At 36.1% G+C, this 22,186-nt stretch overlaps 2 protein-coding genes and 1 pseudogene across 20 annotated transcripts; all 3 read left to right on the top strand.

Annotated features, from left to right (window-relative positions):
* The first annotated feature begins 1,480 nt into the window (after positions 1–1,480).
* LOC140015334 (protein ALP1-like) lies at positions 1,481–9,295 on the top strand. 17 transcript variants are annotated; one of them, XM_072067589.1, is made up of 8 exons: positions 1,481–1,546; positions 2,279–2,357; positions 3,784–3,886; positions 3,990–4,150; positions 4,982–5,038; positions 5,690–5,818; positions 5,920–6,106; positions 7,887–9,295. In XM_072067589.1, the coding sequence occupies exons 7-8, from the start codon at positions 5,980–5,982 to the stop codon at positions 8,930–8,932; spliced, it is 1,173 nt and encodes a 390-aa protein (XP_071923690.1). In that variant the 5' UTR covers positions 1,481–1,546; positions 2,279–2,357; positions 3,784–3,886; positions 3,990–4,150; positions 4,982–5,038; positions 5,690–5,818; positions 5,920–5,979; the 3' UTR covers positions 8,933–9,295. The 17 variants fall into 17 exon arrangements, with proteins under 17 accessions (XP_071923690.1, XP_071923705.1, XP_071923695.1 ...); XM_072067604.1 differs by lacking the exon at positions 1,481–1,546 and having other exon boundaries at positions 2,143–2,357; positions 7,887–8,742; positions 8,838–9,295; XM_072067593.1 differs by lacking the exon at positions 1,481–1,546 and adding an exon at positions 3,436–3,506 and having other exon boundaries at positions 2,145–2,357.
* Positions 9,296–10,551: 1,256 nt separating this feature from the next.
* Positions 10,552–13,949, top strand: LOC140015338 (protein ALP1-like; annotated as a pseudogene).
* Positions 13,950–17,849: 3,900 nt separating this feature from the next.
* LOC140015336 (protein ALP1-like) lies at positions 17,850–21,852 on the top strand. Of its 3 annotated transcripts, none has more exons than XM_072067606.1 (3): positions 17,850–18,353; positions 18,448–18,633; positions 20,429–21,852. In XM_072067606.1, exons 2-3 carry the CDS (start codon positions 18,507–18,509, stop codon positions 21,469–21,471), a joined length of 1,170 nt encoding a protein of 389 aa, XP_071923707.1. In that variant the 5' UTR covers positions 17,850–18,353; positions 18,448–18,506; the 3' UTR covers positions 21,472–21,852. The 3 variants fall into 3 exon arrangements, with proteins under 3 accessions (XP_071923707.1, XP_071923709.1, XP_071923710.1); XM_072067608.1 differs by having other exon boundaries at positions 18,193–18,345; XM_072067609.1 differs by having other exon boundaries at positions 18,193–18,296.
* The last annotated feature ends 334 nt before the right edge of the window (positions 21,853–22,186 follow it).

Here is a 22,186-nt window from a genome sequence, read left to right on the forward strand (position 1 = left end):
CAGTCTAAAATTTTCTTATCCTATGTGTTAGTCATTGAGGGTCCGTTTGGTTCATGGGATGACACAGGATTGGATTAATTATCCTATGTCATCTCATATTTGGTTGCATTTTATACATGAAATGACATATCTTACTTAATCCAATTAATCCCCTATTTATGGGATAAAATAATCTCATGGGGGAGATGGGATTAGTCATCCTGGGATGACTAACCGATACAATGATAAAATTTTAAACTAATTTATCCTTATAAAATATACAAATTCATACTCTTATAATTATATAATACTACTCTCACATGATAATATACTATGAATGGACTAATTTGCCCCTACTATCTAATTTTAAAATTTTTTGACTAATTTGCCCCTACTACCAATATAACAATATTTGGACTAATTTATCCTTATGAATGATTCAAATTCAAATTAGCTATTATATAACCATACTCTCACATAATAATATCATAATAAACAGACCAATTAGCCCCTACTAATTCTATTAAAATTTTTGACTAATTTGCCCCTATTCATTATTTTAAATGACTTACCCCCATTAATTGATTTAAAATTTTTGACTAATTTGCCATACAAACATCATAATAGAAAGACTATATTGCCCTTGGTCTAAATTACCCTTACTAACCTTATTTTCTAAATGAAATTTACATAAATATATAATCTTATCAATTGGACTTTGTGAATAAGGACTTCAATAAACTTAAACTCGATCCAAAGAAAAATATTCTATATTAGCCTGAGTTTGGCTCATTGAAAGCTCTTAAATGAGTTAGGTTTTAATCAATTTAGCCTTAATTTAGCCAAAACTTGACCCATTATTTAATTGAATTTCAAATTTATGTTCAAAAGTTTGGTCAAAATCTATTTTTAAGGGCCCGAATGAGCTAAGTTTGAATGAATGCGAATTTTTATATATCAAAACACTTGATTTACTTTATAATTATAAAGTTTTAAACTACTATATTTTAATAAAATTTATAAATATTAAATTATTTATTAGATTATTTTATTAAATAATATTAGATTTTTTTATTCGGATGGACGGTCCGGATTGGATCTTGTGAGGTTAAACAGTGGTATACCCACAATTTGAATTCCCTTCAAATTGCTTGCCCGCTCTGCGGGCCCTCTCGACACTGTTGAGAAAGCACTGTGGACAGATCACTGTTGATATTTCAATTCAAGGGAAAAGAGGCACGTATGGTTCTGGTGGCTTCTTACGTTTGAAATGACTCATTGACTCAATAAATTGAGAATATTTGATTGACAATAATTAATTGGGCCTGATGCGAGTCCTAGTTAACATTTGATTGACCCATCTGATTAAGAAATTAAAAATATGTTGGGCCTGAATATAAGTAGCCCATACATTGATAACCCTAATCGTATTCCCTTATCTCAAGAATAACTTCCTTGTCGCATCAATGGTGAGAACGTGGTGTCCTTTATTGCATCCATTGCTGTGCAGCAGGCAACAGCTACACGCGAACCTAATTCTAGTGGTTCGCTTCTTCTTCTTGGACAGGTGATGCGTGATCTTGATTTTTGAGTCATTTCAAACGTAATTGGGCCTCGCACAAACAATTTGAAGTGAATTCAAATTGTGAGTATACCACTATTTAACCTCACAAGATCCCAGTTCGCGGATGAATCGAAAACTCCCCATGCGAAGTGCAAAGTACATTCCCAATTGAAAGCGCCGAAATGGGGGCCACAATGCGCTTCGGATGGACGGTCCGGATTAGATCTTGTGAGGTTAAACAATGGTATACCCACAATTTGAATTCCCTGCTTTGATCATTAGTGGGATAGGATTATTTTCCAACGTATCCTATCCAATCGAGAACCAACCAAACACTAGATAATTTGGATTATTTATCCGGAGATGACTCAATCTAGAATGAATAATCCGAGGATGAGTTATCGTATCTCATCCAGTCCGTGAACCAAACGGACCCTGAGATGACTAATACCACCTTTTTCATGGAATTATTTATCCCATGTATAGGGGATTAATTCGATTAGGTAGAATTTGTCATTTCATAATGCAACCAAACATAGGATGATATAGTATGATTAATTCAATTCGGTGTCATCGCATGAACCAAATGGACCCAAAAGGGATAGCTTCATCTTGCGAATTGAGAGTGAAGCATAAAAAAAAGTTAGTGGGTAAACTAAGTATTATGATATACGTTAAGGGGATGATTTGTAATTATTAAGTTTTCCTCCTCATTTCCTCTCTCCCTCAGCACAGGTTTCAATACCCCTCGTTCTCTCTCCCCGCCCCGCTTTGCTGATTGTGAACTAACTGCTGCAATTTTGGAAGTCAATCGGTGAGTGCCCATTGTTTTCTTATCATATTTGTATGTGTTCTCTAGTTTTTTTGTTTGGCAGCTAGCCTATGAAGCTCCATCTATTTCTTCCAAAATACTCTGTTTTCCCGGCTGGACAAACCAGAAAATGTTTGTGTGGAACTTCTCCACAAACTATGGAAAAAAAATGAAAATAGAGATTGTTTCTTGGTAAGCTAGTAACCAGAAGATTGTCAAAAAATCTTGGAAGCGCTGATTTTGTTTGGCTCTGATTTTAATGTGTTTTTGTCTCATTAACTCTACAATTTGTTGTTACCTCGTGAAGGATATTGTTGGGTTATTTTGCTTGAACTCACAATGGATATGATGAAGTGAGGAATTCTGAGGGTCTGAAAAGATAGAAATTGTAGTGAAATTTTAGCAACCAATCTGAGCTGGTCGATTCAAATTGTTTGAGCTCCTTTTGTGAGCTTAAGTATGTACACTCAGCTTTCTTATCCCTTTTGTTTCTACCAAACATTAGTATATGCCATCGTAATTCTTTTGAATCTTCCTTAAAGTGCATCACATTTTGTTTTTCCAGTTTAAATGTTTACTTTTAGCCTTTTTTTACACAACAAAGAAAAAACTTACATTTGCTATTAAATTCTTGTATTATTGAAATTTCTGCACTCGAAAACAAGTTCTTCAAGCATTGTGGTTGAGATGGTTATGTTTTTGGGGATTGAATGCTGCTTGCCTTTGTGATCTTGATTAGAATGCCATCGTAATTCCAAAAAACCACCTCTACAGTAAAAATTTAGATTTTCGTTTAGAGTAACCTTTGTATTCAATATCTTAGTTAACTTGATAGGCTATCATTGAATGATATGCTTAGAGGCTTTGTTTGAGGTAGTTATGTTCTACTGCTGCTGTTTTGAGTTTTTCGGACATGGAATCTTGTTTCATCTCTGATGCTAACTCTCTGCTATTAGTTCTGTTGGCATTTTATTTTTGAGTTTGAAATCTGCTTATACAATCTTTTCTGAACTACTTTCACTCCTGTCAAAGATGCATAAGTAATTGGAACTTCTTCTACCCTTATTGATGCTAACTTTAGTCTAAGGAGGGCTTGAGTGCTTGGCTACCTAAACAAGCTTCACATGCAATTGGCTGACTTGGATCATTAAAGTGAGTATTCTAATGGGAGGCACTATCTTATTTTTCTCATAAATGAAAAATCTTGGGTGTGTGTGTGCATTTGAGCTCCTTTTGGGAGGTCAAACAAGGAGAAGTCATCTTTTCATTTTATCTCATTGCATGAATGAAATTGATTTTGAAACTTTTGATGGCTTTACATGTTCATTTTGGGTTTCCTGCATAGGAGTAGCACTCTGAGATTGAAGAACTAAAGCATGAGAAGAAAAAGAAACCATTTTGCACCAGTTAAGTTCTTTTGACATTTCAGGTGTCTCATGTTGTGTAAGAAGGAAGAAGAAGAAGAAGAAGAAGGAATTGCGAATAATTTGCTGTAAATTTAATGCATAGCTGTGAGAATATGCATATGCAAGGTATGAATTTATAATCAACTAAAATTGATTTGAACTTGTAGTTTGTGCACTTTCAAGGTCAATTTTACTTAAAAGCTATGGCTATGGCTTTTTTTTTCACCAGTGCTGATTTATTTGCAAATAAGAAATCGGTGAAGGCTCTTGAAGTTTCAGCTGCCCAAGTATATTCTTCATCTTTCGTATCTACTTCTTTCTCGTAGCAGAGTGTCCTACTTGCAAGGAGGTTGATTCCCTGAATAATTTAGAATTCCGTTGGTTGAAGAGGTAGTTTGATTAATTTTAGACCCCAACTCTTCCCTTAATTTAGTTTTCTTGTTTAAAACTGAGACTTCTTTTTATGGAATGGTTTGAATTTTTTGAAATTTTTTTTTAGTTTGAGACCTCTCTCTGTCTCCCTTCTTTTTTGTTTAAACTTTGAGAACCCTTATTATGGATTGGCATGCTTTGTTTGAAGTTGTTTTGTATTCTGAGCTAAGGTTACGAATTGTTTCAGACTTAGTTTAGATTAATAAAGCTGTTGGCTAATTCATGGTTTGGTGTTTCTCTGTTGTTAAAACGTAAAATCTTTGCCCTTTTGCCAGATTATCCAAATTTGCATTTCTTCTTGTTTTCAGCATTCATTTTGAGGCTGTTGGCCTTTAAGCCTGTCTATGGAGTGAAAAGTTTTTATCTGAAGATGCTTTTTGAAGAAGGGTTCAGCGTTCAGCATGTTATATTTTATTTCCAGATTCACAAACTTTTACAGTATTAGATTGCTCTAATAAGAAAATGGTTTGTTATGTAAATGGGTAAATTATTATTTATGAAATATTTCTTGTGAACATTGTAGGTCGAATTCTGTTTTGATATCGACGCCGTTTTTTAATTGATAATTCTGTCCTTATCATTCTGGATTATGGCACTTGCAATTTAGTGTTTTTATGTTCCTTTTGCCCTCTAGGATGTTAATTTTGTTTTGTCCTTAGAAAATTTAGTTTTCCTTATGTTACATGTCATCTGTATGACTTTTTCTTTTACTTCTCCCTGACAAGAGATTTCTAATAAGGAATGCTCCTGAAAAAAGATTCTTTAATTTACTTTCCTGGGTAACTCCAGGATGTGCAGCTCGTAGAGGCTTTGGTGAAACTTGATTAGAAGGCAGAAAATTCAGGGGTAAGTAGGATACATCTGTTTAAGAGCATTAGCTCAAATCTAATAAGGCCTTGTTATTTTTTTGGAATCAATCAACATATCCTCTTTCTTGATTTTCAAGAAAAAGGTGTTAAAGAGCAGCTGTTTTGTTACTAAAATTATGCTACATATTCAGTAGTAAAATATCAATTGTGGTCTACTCTGTGGAACTTTATTTGATATGGACCACTTTGAAGTACCACTAATATTTGAAAATTACATCTCGCAAACCTGTGTAGCCAATTTACAATTTGTCTATTACATCTCTTTTTTTTGGTAGGTAAAAAGTGCTTCCTCCTATATGCACAGCAATTATTCGTTTCTCAATCCTATGTATCCAAATGGCAGCTCTAACTCTTTGGTGCAATCAGATCTGCAAAGAAGTTTCAATTCATTTTCCCTCCTTTTACATTCGTCTATTCAAAATGCAGAGATTGGGCCCGTGGCATGATTCTTCGAATTTGTTGCAGTTGGAGCTTACACATATAGCCAATTTAGAACTTAACTACTATACCCTATGTTTTGCATCTGTCAATGTGTAAACATCTTTTAGATGGCTAAAATAATTGCCTTCTCCTGCTAATAGAATTTTAAAAGAATTAGTTCTCTCCTAATAATTTATACGTTTTGAAGGACCAAAGCTGGAAAAGTGAACGGTAGTCAAGAGCAGCCAGAATATTGGCATATGGCAATTATTCTTCTCTATAACATATGTGGGCATCCATCCCACTTTAATCAACACAGCTCGGCATGTCTTGTATGGTATCTCCGTTGGTTCCCTGTTGTATATTTTTGTTATGCAATAAATGGGCATCTGTTTTCTTTTTCTGTTGGGTTGAATTAATTTGCTTCCATTGTTGCAGTTTTGGCTTTCGAGGCTAGTGGGATTTTTCAATTTTTATTGAATTGTTCTTTTTGTGCTCATGGGTCCTATAAGAGTCCACAAGAAGAGGAAAGTAGACAAGAAAATGGAACCAAGCAATATTGCTTCTGGGTCTTCAGAGGAGGCCTCTGCTGATTGGTTTGATGCTTTAGCCAAGAAGATTGCGAGTATGTTCAGTTTAATTTGTGTTATCAGTTCCAATATATTAACTCTTTTGTGGTTCATTGGGTTTTTTTTTTTTTTTTTTTTTTAGTTATGTAAGCCATTTTAGTTTTGTTAGTTTTCATGATCACTTGTGATATACTGCAGTTGTAATCAACGCAAAATTCGATTGTGACATCTTGGATTAATTGGAATGACGGTAATTTGATTGACTTGTGCTTTATCTAATCATGGCAATTATGTCTCATTATTCCGAGAATGCATTGTTAATCGGTTCAGGAGACATCCCCAATTTGGTGGTCTGTATGAAGTTTGATTCATCCCCATATTTCATTTTATTAATTATTATGGATCCAGTGAGAAAGAGCATAAAGATAGTTTTGTTTGATCAGCTACTAAAGAAGATGGACTGGTAAGTGTTAGTATCTAATTAAGACTGATTGCTTTTGAAAGGTAAGTCCCTTTTAGCAGAACAAGAATTGTTTGCACAAGCATCATGATAAGCATTGAGCCTGACATAAATGGTCTGTGGTTCTTTTCTTCCCATCTCTCTCCAATGGGCATATTTGCTATTATTTGGTTCTCCAACTAATTTATTCTCCCTTCCCTAACGATGCAGATGCTTGTAGTTTTTGGAGCAATAGCAGTGTTCGGAAAGTTCTGATAAGAAACAATCATATCTATAAAGAATCAAAAAGAGGAAAATTGAACTTTGGTGTACTGGCTATCTGTTGTTTATCATTTAATTTGGTTTCTGTTCTTTCTTATTCTTCTTATTAGATCTCCTGTGTGCGAATTACGTGTGAACATAATTGTAGACATATACCCTAGTATAGGTTTAAAAAGGGGGGTAAGGGTGACCATCTAAGGTTATTTTTTTTACTTGAGTTGCTATTAGTTTTTTATCCATGCTAAATCTTATTGGTCTGCCTCTACTTTGTCCTGCCTTTCTTTAATGCATGATGCTGTAATATACTGCTCTAGGCTTTCTTTATATAAAATGTTAATACATCTGGCTTGCTTAAACAATGAACTGGCACGTTTCTTTTTATGTTCTGATCATTCATCAGTTGTCGCTGTCCAACATGTCAAAGGGATGCTCCCTATACACATGTGAAGCTGATAGCTCTAGGAGTTACAAAAAGATAAAGACCAGTGTCTTTTTCCCAGCTGATGTATCCAGAAAGAATGCCACGTCAAATCTTCAGTTTTTTTGTAAACATGCTAGAACAGAAGTTCAATGCTAGCAATTTTTAAAGACATCAGAGTGGAATGGCCAATTAGAAGAGTTCAAGGCTGTGAACAATTGCACTATATTATTACCAGTTACTTTCTGAACAGACAGATTGCATGTATGAAATGGACATGCACCACTTTATTTTTCTTCTTGCCTTCGAGGATTGGGGGGACAGGGGTGGGATGGGATTTGGAGTTCTAAATTTCTTCTATCCTTTGTACATTCTGCAAAGACATATTTCAGGAACATGTATGATCAAGCATATTCAGTACCTCGTTCCTCCCCAAAATGCATGTTTCTCCATATGCTGACTTGCAATGTTGATCCTTCTGTCTGAAGAGAGATAACAGTATGTGCACCTCATGTGGTTTAAGTGCACTGTATTTGTATGACACTCCTACAAATCCAGCATCAACAAAAGCTTTGTGACATACCAAAAGGAAAATCATGAACTTTTAAAGCATGGATAGTTGAAGTTTTTCTATCATTTCTGAAATATGCTTTTTGTTTTCTGTTGTTTATTTTTCTTTCAACCCCCTGGTATGCAGGTAATCTAAATTCATCTCCGTCAAAGGGCTTGGATAGCTTTGAATCTATGTTCAACATGTCTAGAAAAACTTTTGAATATGTATGTTCGCTTGCAAGGGAGCACATGATGGTGAAGACTCATTGTGCTTTTAGCAATGGTAAGCCAATGTCACTATATGATCAAGTTGCTTTAGCCTTGCGAAGACTTAGTTCTGGTAGTTCACTTATTACAATTGGTGATTCATTTGGGACACATCATTCTACGGTGTCTCAAGTGACTTGGAGGTTTGTGGAGGCCATTGAGAGGAAGGGAATTCAGCATATCAGATGGCCTTCCACAGAAAATGAGCTAATGGAGATAAAGTCCAAATTTGAACAGATTCGAGGCCTTCCAAATTGTTGTGGAGCAATTGACACCACTCATATCGTAATGCTGTTATCGACATCTGAGCCAAGAACTGATGTATGGTTGGATTCAAAGGAGAATCACAGTATGCCTTTGCAGGCAATAGTTGGTCCCAACATGAAGTTCCTGGATGTATTCAGTGGATTGCCTGGAATGTTTAGTGAAAGTTCACTGATACGGTATTCAAGCTTCTATAACAAATGTCAGAATGGAGAGAGGTTAGGGAAGAAAGAAAGACTATCCGAAGAAGCTGAATTGCAGGAATATATAATTGGTGATTCAGCGTATCCGTTGCTGCCTTGGCTTCTGACTCCTTATCAGGGAAAAGAACTTTCACAAACAAAAGCTGATTTCAATAAGCGTCTCTTTGCAACTCATATTGTGGCACAGAGAGCATTAGCAAGGTTGAAGGACGTCTGGAAGATCATAAATGGAGTTATGTGGAGGCCTGACAAGCACAAGCTTCCAAGGTTCATACTTGTTTGTTGCATTCTCCATAATATTATCATTGACATGGAAGATGAGGTACTTGATGATATGCCATTATCCCACCACCATGATCCAGGATATGGACAGGTGGTCTGCAATTCAGCTGATGAGACTGCCTCAGTTCTGAGGGATAAGCTCGCTCTATACCTGTCAGAGAGAAGGCATCCTTGAATATTTCATACCTTTGATGATTGAAAAGAGAAGGCTATAGGTGGAAGGCCATTTACTGTGAACTTGCAAATGCAAACCTGAAATTGGTGTCCTTATGCTGTATAACAAGAGTTTGCTTGGTACTATTCATCTCTTTTCGACTGCTTGTTTTGGGGTATTTCAGTCATTTTAGATAGGTGGCTTAGTATTTTTTAGCTTTGAGTACTAGTGGTAAGAGCAAAGAGTGTTGGAATTATGCTTTTGCCCTTAATTTTGTTTCAATGTAGCTGTTGCACATCAGATGATTATAATGATGGGCAGATGCTTGGATGGAATTACTTTAATGTCTCTCAGTGAGCCTTTTAAAGCATTTCGGTTATTAAAGTCTCTAGCTTTTTGTAATTTGGAATTCCTTATTGAATGTCTATTAGGTTTGTCTTGCCACCATTACTTCATGGGTCTGAACGCATGATCTTTCTTTTTCCTCCCTTATGGTTGCTATGGTTACTTCACTTTATGGTTCCTCCTTTAGATCCTGGCCTTTTCCTACATTAACTATATCCATCCTTCACTTCTACTCTTTTGGCTGGTAGGGATTTCTTCCAGGTATGACATTTTTGTTTCTTGGTCAATTCTTAGGTAAGAGTAGTTTAACTTTTTCTAAGACCTTTAATGTGAATTAGGCCACTAATTACTTGAATAGCCATTACAATCAAAATAGCTATTTGTTTGAAATTCTTGTTCTTCTTTCCTTCTGCATAGTATAGCTTTTGTTCTTTTTTCTCACTGTCCTGTTAGTTTTATTGGTTATCTCATAGGATGCTATTTTGTGTTCTAAGTTATGTTTATTTTCTTTTTTCTCTGTTGTTTGCTTCTTTTATGTTTTTTTAAAAATTTCACAGTTCCCCAATCAAGAATTTCGAATTGAGAAACTTTCCATTGTGAATTCCCTCTTCTTATCTGGTTGTCGGTTATCAGAATTTTCAGTTCCATGTAATTGAGTATAAGCTGGTTAATTCTTTCTTTTTTTTTTTTGGAATTTTTGTGTTTAACAATTTTTCAGTTTTTTTTTTGGGGTGCAAGCAGGTTTAGGTTCAGTTTAAAAATTTTTTAGCTGAGAATATACCAATTAAGGTATGCGCATCATTAGTGCTGATGGCTTTCTTAAACTCATTGGATTGCAATTACCTGATAGTTGTTTAGGTATGCTAATTAGTGTTGCATATCAGTGCTTTAGATTGAGTACAATTTTCGAATTCCTAGTTAATTATGTCTGTTGGTTAATTAATGCTTTACATTAATTTTCTCTGAAGCTATTGCAATTGTCTTGAAGTATTGCATATTTTCTGAAATATCAAACTTTAAAGGTAGAAGTTCAAAACTTTAAATATTGGTCTCCCTCCCCCTTTGCATTTCTGAAGTACAAGTGCTTAAAGTTTGATCTTTTAAGAAAACTTCCACTGTTCCTGCTTTACTTGATTTGTCAGCCACTGGAGGCCCTGAAGATGTCTCTTGAATGGTTCCCTCCAGAGACCAAAGATAAGAGGTGTAAATTTTTTTTCATTCCTCAGTTGTGCTTTTAGACGAGTTTTAGTAAAACACTTTTGGAATTTTGATTTTCTTGATCCGATGTTTGACTAGTCGTACAAGTCCAATCAAACATTTCAGGTAATTTAAATTCATCCCCATCAAAGGGCTTGGATAGCTTTGAATCTATTTTTGACATGTCTAGAAGAACTTTTGAATATGTATGTGCAAAGGAGCAGATGACGATGCAGACACATTGTGCCTTTAGCAATGGCAAACCAATGTCACTACATGATCAAGTTGCTTTAGCCTTGAGAAGGCTTAGGTCTGGTAGTTCACTTATTAGAACTGGTGATTCATCTGGGACACATGATTCTATGTTGTCTCAAGTGACTTGGAGGTTTCTGGAGGCCATTGAAAGGAACGGGATTCAGCATATAAAATGGCCTTCCACAGAAAATGAGCTAATGGAGATAAAGTCCATGTATGAACAGAGGCCTTCCAAATTGTTGTGGAGCAATTGACACCACCCATATAGTAATGCTGTTATCCACATCTGAGCCAAGAACTGATTTGTGGCTTGATTTGAAGGAGAATCACAGGATGCCTTTGCAGGCAATAGTTGGTCCCAACATGAAGTTCCTGGATACGTTCAGTGGATTGCCTGGAAAGTTTTGTGAAAGTTCAATGCTACAGTATTCAACCTTCTATAACAAATGTCAGAATGGAGAGAGGTTAGGGAAGAAAGTAAGACAATCCCAAGAAGCTGAATTACAGGAATATATAATTGGTGATTCAGCATATCCCTTGCCGCCTTGGCTTCTGACTCCTTATCAGGCAAAAGAACTTTCACAAACGAAAGCTGATTTCAGTGTCTCTTTGCAACTCATACTGTGGCACAGAGAGCATTAGCAAGGTTGAAGGACGTCTGGAAGATCATAAATGGAGTTATGTGGAGACCTGACAAGTACAAACTTCCAAGGTTTATACTTGTAAGTCGCATTCTTCATAAAATTATCATTGACATGGAAATGAGGTACTAGATGAATTGCCATTATCCCTTCACCATGATCAAGGATATGGACAGGTGGTCTGCGATTCAGCTGATGAGACTGCCTCAGTTCTGAGGGATAAGCTCGCTCTATACCTGTCAGAGAGAAGGCATCCTTGAATAAATCATGCTTTTGGTGATTGAAAGAGGAGTTTGTTGGTAGAAGGCCATTTAATGTGAAGTTGGAAATGCAAACCTGAAATTAGTATCCTTATGCTATATAACAAGAGTTTGCTTGGTACTATTTATCTCTTTTCGACTGCTTGTTTTGGGGTATTTCGGTAATTTTAGATAGGTGGCTTAGTATTTTTTTTAAGCTTTGAGTACTGGTGGTAAGAGCGAGGGTTGGAAGTATGCTTTTGCCCTTAATTTCATTTCAATGCAGCTGTTGCACATCAGATGATGATAATGATGGGCAGATGCTTGGATGGAATTACTTTAATGTCTCTCTGTGATCCTTTTAAAGCATTTCAGTTATTAAAGTTTCCGGCTTTTTGCAATCTGGAATTACTTATTGAATGTCTATTAGGTTTGTGTTGCCACCATTGCTTTCATGGGTCTGAATGCGTGATCTTTCTGCTTCCTCCCTTATGGTTGCAAAGGTTACTTCACCTAAAGGCTCCTCTAGATTCTGGCCTTTCGCTACATCAACTTTAAAGTCCTTCTTCTTTGCTCTTTAGGCTGGTAAGGCTTTTTTCCAGGTATGACTTTGTTTTTTGTTTGGTCGATTCATGGGTAAGAGTGGTTTAATTTTTTTTAAGACTGTCAATGTGATTTAGGCCACTAAATACTCGAATAGCCATTACAATCATAATAGCTATTTGTTCGAAATTCTTGTTCCTTTTTCCTTCTGCATAGTATAGCTTTTGTTCTTCTTTCTCAGTGTCCTGCTATCTCTCATAGGATTCTATTTTGTTTTCTAAGTTATGTTTAATTTCTTTTTTCTCTGTTTGTTTCTTTTGTGTGTTTTTTTAAAAAAAATTTCAGAATCCCCCAATCAAGAATTTCGATTTGAGAAACTTTCCATTGTGAATTCCATCTTCTTGTCTGGTCATCAGTAATTATCAGAATTTTCAGTTCCATATAATTAAGGATATGCTGGTTAATTCTTATTTTTTTTTCTTTTGTTTTTGTAATTGTTGTGTTTTGCAATTTTTCGCTCCACTTTTCTTTTTGCAAGCAGGTGTAGGTTTCAGTTTATAACTTCTTTAGCTGAGAATATGCCAATGAAGGTATGCAGATCCTTATTGTTGATGGCTTTCTTAAATTCATTGGATTGCAATTACCTGATAGTTGTTCAGGTATGCTAACTAGTGTTGCATATCAGTATTTTAGAATTTTTTCGAATTCCCAATTCAATAGTACATTTTAGTAATGGGCACATCTAATAGTTGCCTCTTAACTATTCATGCTATTGATGATAGGTGAACTGAAAATTTTAATTTACGTCCACATTATGTCCTCTTCTTGGTTGCAATGCTACAGGCAGTTCTATTGATGACCAATTCATCATTGAAAACCTTCCTCTAACACAAGGCCTGCTGTCTGTCAGTGTTTTTTCGACATGCATACTGCATGTTGGTTTTTCCATATCAGTATGCTAAATGTTATTCAGGCATGAATTCTGTTATGCTCATAAAAGAAGCTTGTGAACATCTTTTCTAGATGTATTTGGCTTCCAATGAATTTCATGCAGCTTTTAATAGAAAAAGGACTTGACAATGAAGCGGATGTTTTCAATTTAATGGACACCTTGTGGAGTTGTATATTGACGTGAAGCGTGACGATTTAGTAGAAGTTGGCATGCGTGAACTCGACCAGGAAGAGACTCTCCTTTATTGACAAGGAAAGATGCTTACTCTCCATCGTGTGGTTGGTAATCAAAAGTTGTACATGCATATAGTTATATTTGATTGTATGCACCTTGATCTTCTTGCTGAAGTTCCTTCTGTCTCTCTCCTTTCTTCAACAGTGAGGTTGTGCATATCTTCCAGACTTGATATCTATGATGCCATGGGAGTGGATTTTCCAGCTCCACTAATAAACTGTCGTCTCTCTTTACTAATTGCCTGCAAAAATGAATATGATTAGTAGATGCCAGTAGCATCAATAATATCATGTGAAATTACTTTTGGTGAATTTCTTGTATCCATGAATTTGGAAGTAGAATTTCCAAGATGGTACTTATAAATTTCTCTAATAGGAAAGATGTTCATCTTAGAATACTTCCTGAAGCTCAGTACTGTATTTATAAACTTGTGGAATGGCATCTGGACAGAAAATTCCACCATTATCTCCTTGGGAATTCTAGATCTTTAAGGTGATGATGGGTACCGAGGAATATTCAACCTCCCAAAATTCCTGGATTTCTGCTGTTAACGAGATTCCCTGGGTGGAGGAATGTTATGTGCTGTTGAATTGCTGAAGTTTATGGAAATAAATTATCATTTTTTAATATCATATATGGAGTCAAATATTACATTAAGATTGCTATTGCTGTTAGGGGTTATGGTGGAGGTCATGGCTTGGTTTGTGGTGCCAGTCTCAGGCGGTTCATCTATAATTACTAAATTCTTAGGGGGTGCTTGGTTCGTGCTCCAGAATTGGAATTGGATACGGAATGAATTATAAAAAATCAGTATGGGTATAAGCTCCTAGTATCATTGTGTTCACTACTGCTTGGTACAATTTTTAGTGGAATGGGTATCAAAATTATTATTGCATTTTTGCCCTATCTTTTTCTTTGTTGGGTTCAATCATACGGGCGTTTAGCAAATCATCAGACCATCCCCAATCTAGACCTTCTGTTTTAAGAATTTGACTATCTGTGGAAATGGGCAGGGTGGCATCTCTCACAGATAAAAATCGTTTTCCGAGTTTCTACAGTAATCATGAAACCATGATGTTGCAGAAGAAAGGGCTAGAGAAAGGTAAAAATTCCTTCCATCAGGGAATCAATTAGTTGTTGATTTAGACAAGCACACCCTATGAAGATATGACAATATATCAGAAAGCTTCAGCTGAGATGCCACAGTGGTGGTTGAAGAATCTTCTGCAACATCTTCTGACTTGGACCGTTTTAAATGGCGATAATCCGAGTAATCATCTACAATGTTGTCGAGAACCTGCTCAGCTTCTTTGAGCTTGCTTGCAAGTGCAAGAATTGCAGCATCTTTTGACCTGATTTCTTGCGAGAGTTTCTGATTTGCATCTTGAAGATCAAGAATTTCTTGGAGCTCTGCAACAGCTTCAAATAGCTGAGTTTGAAGGTTTGTGAAAAGAGCAAGAATTTCTTTGGAGGAAGAAGTATAAGAATCTGGGGCAGTTGATGTCAAAGGTTGGGGTTGGGAAGACGAAGGAGGGTAGGGAACCTCGAAATGCACTAATCCAATGCGACCGATTAGGTGAGACATCAAAGAGTCTTGGAATCAAATATAGGAATTAACAAAACCCACCAATTCACTCAGGAATGGAAAGTTGGAATTCATTCCAAAATTTTCAATCCCACACTTATTATCCAAGCACTTAAAATGGACATCATTCCAAATCCTGAATCCCATACCCTCTAACCAAGCAACCCCTTAGTGTATTTGTTCATTTCATGTCTTATAAAATGTATCCACCATTATTAGTTTTTCAATGCTACCTGCCAAGGAAGTACATCTAGAGGATTTGGTAGTAAATTCTTGAATTATTGAAATTTCTGCACTCTTTCAAGTTGTTCAAGCATTGTGATTGAGATGGCCATGCTTTTGGGGATTGAATGCTGCTTGCCTTTGTGATCTTGATTACCATGCCATCGTAATTCCAAAAAGCACCTTTACGGTAAAAATTTTGATTTTTGTCTTGAGTAACCTTTGTATTCAATATCTTAGTTAACTTGATGGACTATCATTGACTGATATGCTTAGAAGATTTTTTTTGAGGTAGATATGTTCTGTTGCTGTTTGAGTTTTTGGGACATGGAATCTTGTTTCATCTCTGATGCTAAATCTCTGCTATTAGTTCTGTTGGCATTTTATTTTTGAGTTAGAAATCTGCTTATGCAATCTTTTCTGAACTACTTTCGCTCCTGTCAAAGATGCATAAGTAATTGGAACTTCTTCTACCCTTATTGATGCTAACTTTAGTCTAAGCAGGACTTGAGTGCTTGGCTACCTAAACAAGCTTTATATGCAATTGGCTGACTTGGATCATTCAATTGAGTATTCTAATGGGAGGCATTATCTTATTTTTCTCATAAATGAAAAATCTTGGGTGTGTGTGTGCATTTGAGCTCCTTTTGGGAGCCCAAACCAGGAGAAGTCATCTTTTCATTTTATCTTATTGCATGAACGAAATTGATTTTGAAACTTTTGATGGCTTTACATGTTCATTTTGGGTTTCCTGCATAGGAGTAGCACTCTGAGATTGAAGAACTAAAGCATGAGAAGAAAAAGAAACCATTTTGCACCATGTGTAAGAAGAAAGAAGAAGAAGAAGAAATTGTGAATAATTTGCTGTAAATTTAATGCATAGTTGTGAGAATATGCGTCTGCAAATTATAAATTTATAATCAACTAAAATTGATTTGAACTTGTAGTTTGTGCATGTTCAAGGTCAATTTTACTTAAAGCTATGGCTATGGCTTTGTTTTTCACCTGTGCTGATTTATTTGCAAATAAGAGTTTGGTGCAGGCTCTTGAAGTTTCAGCTGTCCAAGTATATTCTCCATCTTTCGTATCTACTGCTTTCTTGTAGTACAGTGTCCTACTCATGGTACGCCGTTGCGGGTCACAGTCGCATTGTAGCAGTTGTTTCACATCCATCGCGGCATATCCGTTGGATATCGGGTGATACACACATTATAGCACATAAAGATTTCCAAAAAAATCTAAAAAAATTACTAAAAATAGGAAATACCATAAAAGGCACAGTTTGAACAAATATCCGAGTCGACTCTGAGTGGATTCAGATATTTTGGCCTATTCTATGCACCACGGATTCGAATCGGCCAATATCAGTCGAGTTAGAGTGACTCGCCACGGATATGGAATTATCTACCATTCGGGGATCGGTATATTACTGGTCCCCTCCGTTCCAGTTATGACTCGGCCGAGTTGTATCGGACTCGACCAAGATGGTTAACCATGGTCCTACTTGCAAGGAGGGTGATTCCCTGAATAATTTAGAATTCCCTTGCTTGAAGAGGTAGTTCGATTAATTTTAAGACCCCAAACTTTCTCGTATTTTAGTTTTCTTGTTTAAAACTGAGACCCCTTTTTATGGATTGGTTTGAATTATTTGAAAATTCTTTTTTAGTTTGAGACCTCTCTCTGTCTTCCCTCTTTTCTTGTTTAAACTTTGAGAACCCTTATTATGGATTGGCATGCTTTTTTGGAAGTTGTTTTGTATTCTAAGCTGAGGTTACGAATTGTTTCTGGCTTGCATGTAGTTTAGATTAATAAAGCTGTTGGCTAATTCATATTTTGGTGTTCCTTAGTTGTTAGAACATAAAATCTTTGCCCTTTCGCCAGATTATCCAAATTTGCATTTCCTCTTATCTGGAGATGCTTTTTCAAGAAGGGTTCAGCATGTTATATTTTATTTCTAGATTCACAAACTTTTGCAGTAATAAATTGCTCTAATAAGAAAATGGTTTGTTAATCAGTTGGTTAAATTATTGTTTATGAAATATTTCTTGTGAACATTGCAGGTCGAGTTCTATTTTGATATCCACGTCGTTCTTTAGTTGATAATTCTGTCTTTATCATTCTGCATTAGGGCACTTGCATTGTGGTGTTTTTATGTTCCTTTTGCCCTCTAGGCTGTTAATTTTGTTCTGTCTGTAGAAAATTTTCCCTATGTTACATGTCATCTGTATTTGATATTTTTTTTTACTCCTCCCTGGCAAGAGATTTCTATTAAGGCTCTTGGAAACAGATTCTTTAATTTACTTTCCTGGGTATCTCCAGGATGTGCAGCTCGTGAAGGCTATGGTGAAATTTGATTAGAAGGCAGAAAATGCAGGGGTAAGTAGGATACGTCTGTTTAAGAACATTAGCTCAAATCTAATGAGGCCTTGTTATTTTTTTGGAATCAATCAACAAATCCTCTTTCTTGATTTTCAAGAAAAAGGTTGTTAAAGAGTAGCTGTTTTGTTACTAAAATTATGCTATACATTCAGTAGTAAAATATCAACTGCAGTCTACTCTGTGGAACTTTATTTGATATGGATCACTTTGAAGTACCACTAATATTTGAAAATTACATCTCGCAAACCTATGTAGCCAATTTGCAATTTGTCATTCAATCTTTCCTCCTTTTTTTGTGGCCGCCCGGGGGGGGCGGGGGGGGAGGGGTAGGTAAACAGTGTTTCCTCCTATATGCACAGCAATTATTCGTTTCTCAATCCCATGTATTCTCTACATCCATCCAAATGGCACTTTTTGATGCAATCAGATCTGCAAAGAAGTTTGAATTCATTTTCCCTTCTTTTACATTCATCTACCCAAAATGCAGAGATTGAGCCTGTGCCATAATTCTTCGAATTTGTTGCTGTTGAAGCTTATACATGTAGCCAATTTAGGACTTAACTATTATACCTATGTTTTACCTCTGTCAATGCGTAAACATCTTTTAGATAGCTAAAATAATTGCCTTCTCCTGCTAACAGAGTTTTAAAAGAATTAGTTCTCCCCTAATAAATTATACGTTTTTGAAGGACCAAAGCCAGAGCAGTGAACACGTGGTAGTCAAAGTGAACACGTGGTAGTCAGAACCAGCCAGAATATTGACATACAGCAGTTATTCTTCTTTATAACATACGTATGCATCCATCCCACTTTAATCAACACAGCTCGGCATGTCTTGTTTGGTATCTCCGTAGGTTCCCTGTTGTATATTTTTGTTATGCAATAAATGGGCTTCTGTTTTCTTTTTTCGGTTGGGTTTAATTAATTTGCTTCCATTGTTGCAGTTGTGGCTTTCAAGGCTAGTGGGATTTTTCGATTTTATTGAATTGTTCTTTTTGTGCTCATGGATCCTATAAGAGGCCAGAAGAAGAGGAAAGTAGACAAGAAAATGGAACCAAGCAATATTGCTTCTGAGTCTTCAGAGATGGCCTCTGCTGATTGGTTTGATGCTTTAGCCAAGAAGATTGCGAGTATGTTCAATTTAACTTGTGTTATCAGTTCCAATATATTAACTCTTTTGTGGTTCATTGGTTTTTATTTTTATTTTTTTTTATCTATGTGAGCCATTTTGGTTTTGTTAGTTTTCGTGATCACTTGTGATATACTGCAGTTGTAATCAGCGCAAAATTGGATTGTGACATCTTGGATTAATTGGAATGATGGTAATTTGATTGGCTTATGCTTTATCTAACCATGGCAATTATGTCTCATTTTTCCTAGAATGCATTGTTAATCGGTTCAGGAAACATCCCCAATTTGGTTGTCTGTATGAAGTTTGAGTCATCCCCATATTTCATTTTACTAATTATGATGGATCCAGTGAGAAAAAGCATAAAGATAGTTTTGTTTGATCAGCTACTAAAGAAGATGGACTGGTAAGTGTTAGTATCTAATTAAGACTGATTGCTTTTGAAAGGTAAGTCCCTTTTAGCAGAACAAGAATTGTTTGCACAAGCATCGTGATAGGCATTGAGCCTGACATAAATGGTCTGTGGTTCTTTTTTCCCATCTCTCTCCAATTGGCATATTTGCTATTATTTGGTTCTCCAACTAATTTGTTCTCCCTTTCCTAACGATGCATATGCTTGTAGTTTTTGGAGCAATAGCAGTATTTGGAAAGTTCAGATAAGAAACAATCATATCTATAAAGAATCAAAAAGAGGAAAATTGAACTTAGGTGTACTGTTTCTGTTCTTTCTTATTCTTCTTCTTAGATCTCCCGTGTGGGAATTACCTGTGAACATAATTGTAGACGTATACCCAAGTATAGATTTAAGAAAAGGGGGGCAATGGTGACATCTGAGGTTATTTTTTTAACTTGAGTTGCCATTATTTTTTTATCCATACTAAATCTTATTGGTCTGCCTCTGCATTGTCCTGCCTATCTTTAATGCATGATGCCGTAATACACTGCTCTAGGCTTTCTTTAAATAAAATGTTAATACATCTAGCTTGCTTAAACAATAAACCGGCACGTTTCTTTTTATTTTCTGATCATTCATCAGTTGTCGCTGTCCAACATGTCAAAGGGATGCCCCCTACACACATGTGAAGCTGGTAGCTCTAGAAGTTAACAATCAATGGCACAATAATGGCTTTCAAAAGTATAAAAACCTGTCTTTGTCCTGGCTAATGTATCCAGAAAGAAATGCCATCTCCAATATTCAGTTTTTCCTATGTTAAGTAGGTATAAATTTTGCTAACATGCTAGAACAGAAGTTCAATGCTAGCAATTGTTAAAGACATCAGAGTGGAATGGCCAATTAGAAGAGTTCAAGGCCACAAACAATTGCAATATATTATTACTAGTTACTTTCTGAACAGACAGATTGCATGTATGAAATGAACATGCACCACTTTATTTTTCTTCTTGCCTTCAAAGTGGGGACTGCGATAGGGTGGGAGTTGGAGTTCTAAATTTCTTCTTTCCTTTGTACATTCTGCAATGACATATTTCAGGAACATGTATGATCAAGCATATTCAATATCTCATTCCTCCCCCAAATGCATGTTTCTCCATATCCTGACTTGTAATGTTGATCCTTCTGTCCAAGGAGAGATAATAGTATGTGCCCCTCATGCGGTTTAAGTGCACTGTCTTTGTATATCACTCCTACAAATTCAGCATCAACAAAAGTTTTGTGACATCCCAAAAGGAAAATTATGAACTTTTAAATCATGGATGGTTGAAGTTTTTCTATCATGTCTGAAATATGCTTTTTTGTTTTCTGTCGTTTATTTTTCTTTTAAACACCTGGTATGCAGGTAATCTAAATTCAACTCCGTCAAAGGGCTTGGATAGCTTTGAATCTATGTTCAACATGTCTAGAAGAACTTTTGAATATGTATGTTCGCTTGCAAGGGAGCACATGATGGTGAAGACATGTACTTTTAGGAATGGTAAGCCAATGTCACTATATGATCGAGTTGCTTTAGCCTTGAGAAGGCTTAGTTCTGGTAGTTCACTTATTACAATTGGTAATTCATTTGGGACACATCATTCTACGGTATCTCAAGTGACTTGGAGGTTTGTGGAGGCCATTGAGAAGAAGGGAATTCAGCATATCAGATGGCCTTCCACAGAGAGTGAGCTAATGGAGATAAAGTCCAAATTTGAACAGATTCGAGGTCTTCCAAATTGTTGTGGAGCAATTGACACCACTCATATCGTACTGCTGTTATCGACATCTGAGCCAAGAACTGATGTATGGCTGGATTCAAAGGAGAATCACAGTATGCCTTTGCAGGCAATAGTTGGTCCCAACATGAAGTTCCTAGATGTATTCAGTGGATTGCCTGGAATGTTTAGTGAAAGTTCACTGATACGGTTTTCATCCTTCTATAAAAAATGTCAGAATGGACAGAGGTTTGGGAAGAAAGTAAGACTATCCAAAGAAGCTGAATTGCAGGAATATGTAATTGGTGATTCAGCATATCCATTGCTGCCTTGGCTTCTAACTCCTTATCAGGGAAAAGAACTTTCACAAACAAAAGATGATTTCAATAAACATCTCTTTGCAACTCATATTGTGGCACAGAGAGCATTAGCAAGGTTGAAGGACATCTGGAAGATCATAAATGGAGTTATGTGGAGACCTGACAAGAACAAGCTTCCAAGTTTTATACTTGTATGTTGCATTCTCCATAATATTATCATTGACATGGAAGATGAGTTACCTGATGAATTGCCACTATCCCACCACCATGATCCAGGATATGGACAGGTGGTCTGCAATTCAGCTGATGAGACTGCCTCAGTTCTGAGGGATAAGCTTGCTCTATACCTGTCTGAGAAAGGGCACCCTTGAATATATCATACCTTTGATGATTGAAAAGAGGAGTCTATAGGTGGAAGGCCATTTACTGTGAAGTTGGAAATGCAAACCTGAAATTGGTGTCCTTATGCTATATAACAAGAGTTTGCTTGGTGCTATTCATCTCTTTTCGACTGCTTGTTTTGGGGTATTTCAGTAATTTTGTATAGGTGGCTTAGTAATTTTTAGCTTTGAGTGCTAGTGGTAAGAACAAGGAGTGTTGGAATTATGCCTTTGCACTTAATTTCGTTTCAATGTATCTGTTGCACATCAGATGATTATAATGATGGGCAGATGCTTGGATGGAATTACTTGGATGTGTCTCAGTGAGCCTTTTAAACAATTTCGGTTATTAAAGTCTCCAGCTTTTTGTAATTTAGAATTACTTATTGAATGTCTATTAGGTTTGTCTTGCCACCATTTTTTCATGGGTCTGAATGCGTGATCTTTCTTTTTCCTCCCTTGTAGTTGCTATGGTTACTTCACCTTATTGTTCCTCCTTTAGATCCTGGCCTTTTGCTACATTAGCTATATCAATCCTTCACCTTTACTCTTTAGGCTGGTATGGCCTTTTTCCAGGTATGACATTTTTTTTTGGTCGATTCGTGGGTAAGAGTGGTTTGATTTTTTTCTAAGACCTTTAATGCGAATTAGGCCTCTAATTACTTGAATAGCCATTACAATCATAATAGTTATTTGTTTTGAAATT

The sequence above is a fragment of the Coffea arabica genome, chromosome 10e (genome assembly GCF_036785885.1).
Source record: "Coffea arabica cultivar ET-39 chromosome 10e, Coffea Arabica ET-39 HiFi, whole genome shotgun sequence".
NCBI lineage: Eukaryota > Viridiplantae > Streptophyta > Magnoliopsida > Gentianales > Rubiaceae > Coffea > Coffea arabica.